General features: G+C 41.8%; 1 protein-coding gene across 1 annotated transcript; it reads left to right on the forward strand.

The window, feature by feature from the left end:
* Nucleotides 1-325: 325 nt before the first annotated feature.
* On the forward strand, nucleotides 326-10,808 carry LOC139541574 (complement factor H-like). The gene is made up of 8 exons (XM_071346376.1): nucleotides 326-842; nucleotides 1,703-1,885; nucleotides 2,266-2,371; nucleotides 2,974-3,050; nucleotides 9,229-9,420; nucleotides 9,553-9,744; nucleotides 9,934-10,119; nucleotides 10,418-10,808. Exons 1-8 carry the CDS (start codon nucleotides 728-730, stop codon nucleotides 10,618-10,620), a joined length of 1,254 nt encoding a protein of 417 aa, XP_071202477.1. The 5' UTR covers nucleotides 326-727; the 3' UTR covers nucleotides 10,621-10,808.
* The last annotated feature ends 125 nt before the right edge of the window (nucleotides 10,809-10,933 follow it).

Here is a 10,933-nt window from a genome sequence, read left to right on the forward strand (position 1 = left end):
TTGCCAAGTATTTCAACTGCATCATCGTTACTGAGTGTCATAGATGTGTTCTTTGCATTCTACACATTGAGGCAGGAATATTGACCTTCAATTCTCATGTGCAAGAAAAAGTTAAATGTAACATTGTGTGTTTTGTTTAGTTGGTAGGTTAATGTGGGGTGAACCCTGGCATGCTCTCAAGGTGTAGAAGTCAATAAAACATTAACTTTAAATCGATTTTGGCCCTCCCCTTTTGCCCCTGGATAATACGGCTTGACGGGAAAAGGTTGTCTTGCTGGAACAAACATTGCTATGTCAATAGACAGTAAACAGACAGGTTTATGTGAGGTTTATGTCAGTACAGATTTGTTCAGCATATTTGGTGATTCATCAATGACCTTACAAATGGAGCTTATCATCATTACAATCAACATTCAAAGTATTTGCTACCTGTCTAAAAGTCTTTCTATCTCTAAACCTATGCTCTTCAGATTAGATATGTCTCTATGTGGCTGACCAAATTATTTGCACTTTTACATTTGTTTTGATTTGCTCAATTAATTAATAGACTGAACCAATGCAGTTCCTACATTGAGCATTTTCCTCAGTGTTTCCCCTACTGCAATGTAGGTTTGATTGAATTCTAGTATTTTGGGTCAGTCACCCTGGACAGTGGTTCACTTCAGTGCTCCCTGGGGGCTGTAACTCTGTAGACAAACATTAACTTTGGGATAGACACTGTTTATTTATGGTCTACTCCTTCCATTTTTACTGCATCTACCATTTGCTCAACATGAAATCATCTCTGACTCTGCTGTGTCTGGTGGTATGGGTGAATGTGGATGCTTCATCAGCTCAGACTGGTAAGGATGTGTTTTCCTTCACTTTCTCACATGCTTCTAAAGCCCACATTGTGTTAGTATTCACCAGTTGCTCTGTAAGACTCTGACTAGACAATGTGAGTAAACGTAATTGATGTACTCACATTTCTTATTATAGCTAATAATTTAGCTCATTGTCAATATATAAGTAAGTGAAATGACAATTAACCAGCAGAAAATCTTGCAGACATAAGCGTGATTTCTCATTCAGGGGGAAATTTCTTGTCCGTGGGGGGAGGGGGGGGGGCTGTGTCAGTCTGCTAATACAGGTGGCAATGGCCAGGATCAGGAGGATTAAAGGCTCAATGCACTACTTTTGTGTATAAAAAATATACTGCATGTTTTTTAATTTTTCAAGGGGTGCTGCAGCACAGACAGTTAATTTTGCAGAATGTGCCTTTAAAAGGTTTTAATGCTAGTCTCCAACTCATGTGTAACCCCAATTCATCTCTAACTTATTCCACTGCAGATGAATCTCCTCATTTCTAATAATATCATCATGATTTAATGTTGTATTGATACAGATCCGATAATGTCACAGAACTGAAACATATTTGTGCTAAACTACTGTAATCGAGCTGTGTGATAATCAGTGCTTGGGACTTAAAGGTTCTATCTGCTAAAAGAAGATTCTGAGATAATTGGCTAAAGTTAAAGGTTTGAATGGTGTCAGCAAATTTGATCTTGTATTCTTTTGAACTTAACAGCATGAATTAGGGTATTTTGAGTACTACATAGGTAGAGAACATTGAACAGAACAAGGCCGTGTCAATAACAACATAGAACTTTGTAGTCCCAAGCTCTCTATTTGTCTAAAGGTTTTTCCTCTGCTCCTCTGTCAGTGTGCAGGGTACCTCTACCAAATGTGCCTAATGCCAGGGTCACTGAGGAAAGCGTCAAAGAAGAGTACAAAGAGGACAACATTGTCCTCTTTTCCTGCAACGTTGGCTTTGTGCCAGCAGGCAGAATAAGTTATCAGTGTAAGAAGAATAAGTGGGTGGTGGTCCGTCAGGGGAAATGCAATCGTGAGTATTTATTTAAATGTTATAGATTCAAAATTGCTGTTATACATTTGACATTTTAGTCATTTAGCAGACGTTCTTATCCAGAGTGACTTATTGTTCCTGCATTTATCTTAAAGGGATAGTTTGGGATTTTGTCAATGAGGGGAAGTAGATAATGGGCCTCACTGCCAAAATCCCTATCCCTTTAAGATAGCTAAGTGAGACAACCACATTATCACTGCTAGTATGTACATTTTTCCTCAATAAAATAGCTATAGTAGCAGTTATGATCAGCATAACTCCATAATAGCTTAGTTAAACACTCTAAAAGATCTGTTGACACATCATTTTCTAAAATACTGTATCATGATCTTGTTTTCCTGCTGTTTCCTGACATCTAGCTAAACCATGTGAGCTCCCTGATGAAACTGCCAATGGCCACTACAGCATCCAAGCTGGGGATGACTTTGTCTTTGGGGCCACTATCAAATACACTTGCAATGATGGGCAAGTTATTATTTTTTTAAGATTGCATTTCATTATTATTTATGATAAAAAAAAATGTTAATAGCCCCCACACCAATAGCCCTCTGTCCTCCCAATCCAGCCTGCCTAATATGGGCTGAATCCAGCCTGTCTAGTATGGGGCTGAATCCAGCCTGTCTAGTATGGGGCTGAATTCAGCCTGTCTAGTATGGGGCTGAATCCAGCCTGTCTAGTATGGGGCTGAATCCAGCCTGTCTAGTATGGGGCTGAATTCAGCATGTCTAGTATGGGGCTGAATCCAGCCTGTCTAGTATGGGGCTGAATCCAGCCTGTCTAGTATGGGGCTGAATTCAGCCTGTCTAGTATGGGGCTGAATCCAGCCTGTCTAGTATGGGGCTGAATCCAGCCTGTCTAGTATGGGGCTGAATCCAGCCTGTCTAGTATGGGGCTGAATCCAGCCTGTCTAGTGTGGGGTTGAATCCAGCCTGTCTAGTGTGGGGTTGAATCCAGCCTGTCTAGTGTGGGGTTGAATCCAGCCTGTCTAGTATAGGCTGAATTTAGAACACGGCTAATGAGGTCACAGACTTCATAATACCACCTAATCACTTTATTAATGTCTGTAGTTATCAGATGGTGAGCAAAATGGACATCAGAACCTGTATGGTGGCAGGATGGAGCAACCACCTGCCCATATGTGAAGGTAACCATGTATTCATTGAATATTAAAAACTGGGTAGTTTGGCTCCTGGATGCTGATTGGCTTAAAGCTGTGGTATATCATACCGTTTACCATGGGTATGTCCCCCCAAAAAACATTTTACTGTTCGAACAAAAAGGCACCTCTGGGTTTTTTGGTATATGGCCAATATACCACCGCTAATAGCTGTATCCAGGCACACCGCGTTTAATAATATTATTATTTATTTTTTAAGGGGTGGATCAGCTTAATATTGCGGAAAGAATATTGGTTCCATCAATGTAATTGTCTGCATCATTTCCAATCCCCCATATATTTTTGGGGTAAATATATCCATATACACATGTATACATACACATACCTATATAGACATACATACTTTTTAAAATAATATACCTTTATTATTATTCCCCGCAAACCCTACCACCGATCCCCCAATTGGAGTAAACTAATAAACAGTTCGGCTTTTACCTTCAATTTATACATCTTATACACATTTTACAGACACAGTCTATTTTACAATAGTTATATTTTGTTTGTTTTTAGTCCTTCCTCTATTTCTGATGTCCATCCAGTTTGATTTATATTTGTAACTGTGCTATTTCACAAAAGTTCTGAACCTATACACATTTTACAGACCCCGTATGTTTTATCTTGTTATTAGTCCCACCCTTCAGCTCCATTCAACCTCTCCCATCTATCTCTCAACATCATCCATTTTGGATTTCTATTTGGCATATATTTTTCAACTGTGCTGTGATGCTTCACAAACGAATTGAACCTTTCTATTCTCATAGCTTCTACAGATTGTAAATTAAAAATAAACATTTTTGCTAAAATAATTATTATATTATTGATTGACTATGGCTTTTCAAATCACCCAGTATTGCTATCTGCAGCGTTAGTTCTAGGAAAATGTTGCAGTTCTTCAGCCATTCCTGGACCTGTGACCAAAAACGAGCTACATATGGAAAATACCAAAATAAATGAGGGGAGCTCTGCCTCCTCACAGCAGCATCTGCAGAGCTGGGTAGATTGTATCCCCAATATATATATAACATTCTATTAGTTGCAAGAGTTTTGTATAGTAATTTAAACTGAAAAATTCGAAGTTTTGCATCCGGCGTTGTTTTGTGTAATAATTCATTCATAAACCATGTGCCATGGAATGGGTACATCGAAAATCTCTTCCCAACTATTTTGCAATTTATATGGCACAGCTGTCAGTTTTTTGGTCCTTAAATGAAATTGGTATATGTTTTTATTTATCACACTTTTCTTTAACCATTTATGTTCTTTAATATAGGGCCGACATACAAGTTCCTTACTTTTTTCCCCTTCTACTTGCCTCTTCCATTTTTGTGGTAATGCTGCAATTAATTGGTTGTAATTTTGGGTAGGGCAGACATTTCCATATGTCTGTGTGAGATAACTCCACCAGTCCTATTTATGATATCATTCACAAAAATACATTTAAAAAAAAATCAATTAGTATATTTGAATTTAACCACAATATTTGTTGTATTATTTCTTCTGTCTTTACAGGTGGATTAAACTGAAATTGCAACCAACTTTCTAAGGCTTGTTTAAAAAATAAAGATATTTTGGACATTATTTCCTTTTCAAACAACCGAAAGTGGACCGGTGTAATCTGAATAAAGGGAAAAAGGCCCTTCTTGAACATAGGATGAGACATTCGTACCAATTTACTAGAGAACCAGTTCGGATTTAAGTATAACTTTTGTATGACAGCTACCTGGCCAAAACCCCGGATAAACCTCCGGTAGTAGTTGGCAAAACCCAAAAACCGCTGCATCTCTTTTACCGTGGTCTGAGTCGGCCAATTACGCACGGCCTTAATGCGTTCACCCTCCATCACCACCCCCGAGGTGGAAATGCGATAACCCAGAAAGGAGACTGCTCGTTTGGAGAACACACACTTCTCAGCCTTGACATATAGGTCATGCTCCAGCAGTCTACCAAGCACTTTGCGTACTAGAGACACATGCGCAGCGTGAGTGGCTGAGTAGATCAGAATGTCATCGATATAAACAACCACTCCCTGCCCGTGCAGGTCCCTGAGAATATCGTCTACAAAGGATTGGAAAACGGCGGGAGCATTCTTTAACCCATATGGCATGACGCAGTACTCATAATGGCCCGATGTGGTACTAAATGCGGTTTTCCACTCGTCTCCCTTCCGAATACGTACCAGACTGTATGCGCTCCTGAGATCCAGTTTTGTGAAGAACTGCGCTCCGTGAAATGATTCCATTGCCGTAGCAATGAGAGGTAGTGGGTAACTAAACCCCACTGTGACGGCATTTAGACCTCTATAATCAATACACAGACGCAAACCTCCCTCCTTTTTCTTCACAAAAAAGAAACTCGAGGAGACGGGTGAGATGGAGGACCGAATGTACCCCTGTCCCAGAGACTCAGTGACATATGTCTCCATAGCCACCGTTTCCTCTTGGGACAAAGGGTACATGTGACTCTTTGGAAGCGCAGCGTTTACCTGAAGATCTATCACACAATCCCTACCCGGTCGATAAGGTGGTAATTTAGTCGCTTTCTTTTTGCTAAAAGCGATTGCCAAATCGGCATACTCGGGGGGAATGTGAACCGTGGACACCTGGTCTGGACTCTCCACCGACGTGGCACCGATGGAAACTCCCAGACACCTTCCAGAACACTCCTCTGACCACCCCTGGAGAACCCCCTGTTTCCACGAAATAGTAGGATTGTGACTAGCCAGCCAGGGAATCCCCAGTACCACTGGAAACGCAGGCGAATCGATAATGTAAAAACGTATACGTTCCTTATGATCTCCCTGCGTCACCATGTCCAGTGGAACCGTGGCCTCCCGGACCAAACCTGACCCTAATGGCCGGCTATCTAGGGAGTGCACGGGAAAAGGAGAATCTATCGGCACAAGCGGAACACCTAGCTTGATGGCGAGTCCGCGATCCATAAAGTTCCCAGCTGCACCTGAATCGACTAGTGCCTTATGCTGGGAAGAGGGAAAAAAATTAAGAAAAAAAATTAAGACAAACATATGACTAACAGGGGGTTCTGGGTGAGTCTGGTGCTTACTCACCTGAGGTGACCGAGAAATGTTCCGCCTGCCATCTCGACCCCCAGATGGACCCCCCCAGCACCGATCGGCCGTGTGTCCTCTCCGACCACAGCTGGTGCAGGGGGAGCCTCCTCCTCCGGTACCCCTCGGCACGGCCCCTCCCAACTCCATGGGAATGGGTGCAGGGGTGCTGGGTGGTGGAACGCACAGGACCCTCTCCGAACGGCCGCGGGAAGCCAGCAGATTGTCCAGCCGGATGGACATATCAATAAGCTCATCCAGGGAGAGAGCTTCGTCCCGGCACGCTAGCTCCCTGCGGACATCCTCCCGGAGACTACATCTGTAGTGATCTATAAGGGCCCTGTCGTTCCACCCAGACCCCGCGGCCAAGGTCCGGAACTCCAGCGCGTAATCCTGGGCGCTCCTCTTCTCCTGCCTGAGATGAACCAGTCGCTCTCCGGGGTAGTGCTCCTTCGCTGAATCTGGGCCATTCCAGACAGCATTAGCCCACTCCAGAGCACGACCCGTTAGGCAGGAGATGAGGACACTCACCCTCTCCGCTCCCGAGGGAGTGGGTCTCACGGTTGCCAGGTAAAGTTCTAGTTATAACAAGAACCCCTGACATCCCGCTGCCGCTCCATCATAATCGCTCGGGAGTGCAAGACGGAGAGCGCTGGAGCCGGAGGATGGTGAGAGAGGAGAGGAGGAATCCTGAGCTGGAGAGACTGCAGGTGGAGAGAGGAGACCACTCCTCTCCCATCGGTCCATTCTCTCCATCATTTGATCCATGGCGGAACCGATGCGATGGAGTACAGTAGTGTGATGTAGAACCCGTTCCTCCATAGATGGGAGTGGGTTTGCCGCTGCTCCTGCTGACTCCATTCCTAATTGGTGCGGGATTCTGTAATGCCCGGGGTGTAGTGGATGAAAGGAGTCAAACGCAGGAGACAGAGAGTTCAGAGTAGCGTTCCAAATTTAATTCCCCACACGGGTGAAAACACAACGCTACTCTAAAACTAATGCTTCACCACAAACAAAGTGAGAAACACGAAAATCACAAACCAACGTACACGTACCCTGACACACAAGAATGTACAGACTGTACACACAACAATCCCGCACACCCAGCAGGCCGGACTGCTGGGTAATAAAGCCCCACAAATCACCCTAACCACAAACAGGTGTCACTACTCAACAAAAAAGGAGGGGGAGGAAAAGTCAGTAGCAGCTAGTAGGCCGGTGACGACGAGCGCCGAGCGCCACCCGAACAGGAAGGGGAGCCACCCGAACAGGAAGGGGAGCCACCTTCGGTGGGAGTCGTTACACTAAAGAGTTAATCAGGGTGATTTTTCCACAAATAGACAGGTATTTTCCTTTCCATGGTAGCAAGATCTTATCTATTTTTGCTAACTTTCTATAAAAATGTATTGGAGTGAGATCATTTCTTTCTTTTGGGATTTGTATACCGAGTATGTCCACATCTCCGTCAGACCATTTTATTGGTAAACTACATGGTAATGTAAAATTTGCATTTTTTTGTGATCCAATACGTATCATAATTTGGTTTTAATCCAGAGAGAATAGCAAAAGTATCTAGATCCTCTATGAGGCTGTGGAGAGACTCTAATTGTGGTTTAAAAAAGAAAACATGAATCATCAGCGTACAATGACACCTTAGTTTTTAAGCCACGGATTTCTAATCCCTTGATATTATTGTTTGATCTAATCTTAACAGCTAACATTTCGATGGCAATAATAAATAGATATGCCGATAGTGGACAACCTTGTTTTACTCCTCTAGAGAGTTTAAAACTTTCTGAGATGTAGCCATTATTTACTATTTTACACCTAGGGTCACTATACATAACTTTAACCCATTTTATAAGAGATTCCCCAAAATTGAAATATTCTAGGCATTTATATATAAACTCCAGTTTTACTTTATCAAAAGCCTTTTCAAAATCAGCGATGAAAACCAGGCCTGGTGTCCCCGATATTTCATAGTATTTAAATTGTTTCCTGTACTTGTCTTATATTATCTCCAATGTATCATCCATGTAAAAAACCTGTCTGATTAGGATGAATAATCTCTGACAATACTTTTTTAATTCTATGCGCCAAGCATTTTGCATCACAACACTGAAGTGTAAGAGGTCTCCAATTTTTTAAATGGACTGGATCTTTATATATACCACTTGGATCCTGTTTCAGTAATAATGATATCAGACCTTCTTGTTGCGTGTCTGATAATCTACCATTTATATAGGAGTGGTTAAAACATGCTAATAATTGTCCTTTGAGTATATCAAAAAAAGTTTTGTATACTTCCACTGGTATGCCATCCAGCCCTGGAGTTTTCCCAGCCTTAAAGGCCCCAATTGCATCAAGCAGTTCCTCCTCTGTAATTTGGCCTTCAGAGTCTTTCTGTACAGATGTTAATTTTACATTATTATTTGGAAAAAAATCCATACAATTAGTTTCAGTTAGTGGGGATGGAGGAGCCTGAAACGAAAACATATTCTTAAAGTACTTTACTTCCTCTTTCAATATATAATTTGGTGAATCATGCGTGACTCCATCATTTGTAACAAGTTAATACATTTTTTTTGGTAGCATTTCTATATTGAAGATTGAAAAAGAATTTGGTGCATTTTTCCCCATATTCCATCCAGTTCGCTTTATTTTTATAATATATTACACTGGATCTTTCTTGAATAAGTTCCTCCATTTATTTTTGTTTTTCCTCTAACTTATTCTGTGCCTCTATGATACCGTTTCTATTGTTATCTAACTGTACTGTTAATCCTTCAATTTCCTTTGTTAATATGGACTCTTTTGATCTAAATTGCTTGTTTTATAGATGAGTACAGAGTTGCATGGCCTCTACAGGCACACTTAAAAGGCACACCGTTACATTGTGTCTAAGAACAGCCCTTAGCCGTGGTATATTGCCCTTATATATTGGCCAATTTTCTCAGGACTTATTGCTTAATTATAAATACAGCATAACACCTTACTTAATACTATGCACATTACACTAACTCAGAGGGTTCATGAAGTTATAGACTGTACAACACCCTGCAATGTGATCCTTCTCCGTAGTGGTGAATTGTGTCCACGAGGCTACAGATGGACGGGTGGTTGTGAGCGGTCTGCCAGATGATGATGGTGTTATACAGTACGGTCATGAGCTCAGGTTCAGCTGCCCCAACCCAGCACACCAACTGAAGGGAAACCCACAGGTAGTGTGTGCCACGGGGGGGAGGTGGAACAACCGTTTCCCCACCTGTGAAGGTAAACATTTCACTTTAGCCAAAACTAAGCAAATCACTTTATCAACAACATGTATCTTCAGACGTTACATCAGGTGTGCAAACGTTATATTCAGCAATTTAGTGATTTTTCTATTTTTTCCCTCCATAATAGATGTGACTTGTGAAGCTGCAGAGAAGATTAAGAATGGGAACGTGATAGGAATTCCCCAAAACAACAGCACCATGAAGTATGGACACAGGCTACAGTTTGAGTGCAGCAACTCTAGACACGTCCTGAAGGGGGAATCAGAGGTCACCTGCACAAGCAATGGACAGTGGAGTCACTCCTTTCCAATTTGTGAAGGTAAATCATATTTTTATTGATTTGACAAATGGAACAATCAAGTTGTTTAAAGTAGATTTAGAATGTAGCAAAATAAAGCATTTTGGAAGGGTAGGAAAGTTTTCTGGACTACTATTTTTGCTGGGGAAGAAAAGCAGCTTGGTACATTTCATCACTACTATTTCTCTGACGTCACTCATGTCTTCCTAGAGCCCAAGGATTTCTGTGGACCACCTCCACATCTCATGAACGGAGACACAACGGACGATACCAGAGAACGCTACAGACAGGGAGAATCAGTTCATTATAACTGCCAGAAATACTACATCCCTGAGCCCCCTTCAGCATACAAGACGTGTCGTGACGGGATCTGGACAGGACCGATAACCTGCCTGAGTAAGTTCTCTAAAATTACATTGGCCCAATTTTAACCAATCGCTTACTCACTCCCCTTTATTGATCGGAAAGGATGAATTCCAGGAATGGAATTCAAGATCAACTGATTAATTACTATTTAAAAATGCATCTAGAGTTAAAAGGTAACTGTTGAACCATGCTCCTGAGGCATTGACAAGTGACATTCCTCAAGGATCTATGGGTATAGTGATATCATTTATTAAAATGAAAAACAACTAAACATCAGTGGCCCTTGACACATTCACACACGGATTCATGTACAATCTTCTCGTTTCAGAACCCTGCACTGTGGATGAAGAGCTGATGAACACAAAGAAAATCGAATTTAAATATCGTCCAGCAATTCAAAATAAACTCTATGCCACACATGGAGATCATATCACTTTTAAGTGTACTGGTGATAGTAGACTGAGCCCAGGTAGCGTTGATTTTCGTCAGCAGTGTATAAACGGGGTCATGAACTTACCTCAATGCCAATAGTGGCTTCAGCTACGGGAAGAGATGGGCAAAGGCTTGTTGGACAAACATGTCAATGAATAACCTGTCAATAGTCTGCTCTAACTATTTGTTCTGAGGCTTTGCATAAACTAAGGAACATTGACTTCACAGGAGTTGTTTTTCATGTCAGTCCGAGCTTCAATAAAGTACCTCTGGTTTTGAATTCTCAATTATTTTGTCTGTTATTAGGGGAACAGTGTTATACTAGTCATGATCATAAACAACAACGGTAGGGGGAAATAGCATCTAATGGCAGGAAGCGGTCACAGCACAAGCATCTAATGGCAGGAAGTGG

The sequence above is a fragment of the Salvelinus alpinus genome, chromosome 16 (assembly GCF_045679555.1).
Source record: "Salvelinus alpinus chromosome 16, SLU_Salpinus.1, whole genome shotgun sequence".
NCBI lineage: Eukaryota > Metazoa > Chordata > Actinopteri > Salmoniformes > Salmonidae > Salvelinus > Salvelinus alpinus.

Bases quoted from the DNA above. Each gene is read 5' to 3' on its own strand.
- LOC139541574 (XM_071346376.1), top strand. From the start codon at position 728: ATGGTCTACTCCTTCCATTTTTACTGCATCTACCATTTGCTCAACATG. The intron at 9,421-9,552 runs GTAAACATTTCA...CCTCCATAATAG, and splicing joins CCGTTTCCCCACCTGTGAAG to ATGTGACTTGTGAAGCTGCA. The intron at 10,120-10,417 runs GTAAGTTCTCTA...TTCTCGTTTCAG, and splicing joins AGGACCGATAACCTGCCTGA to AACCCTGCACTGTGGATGAA.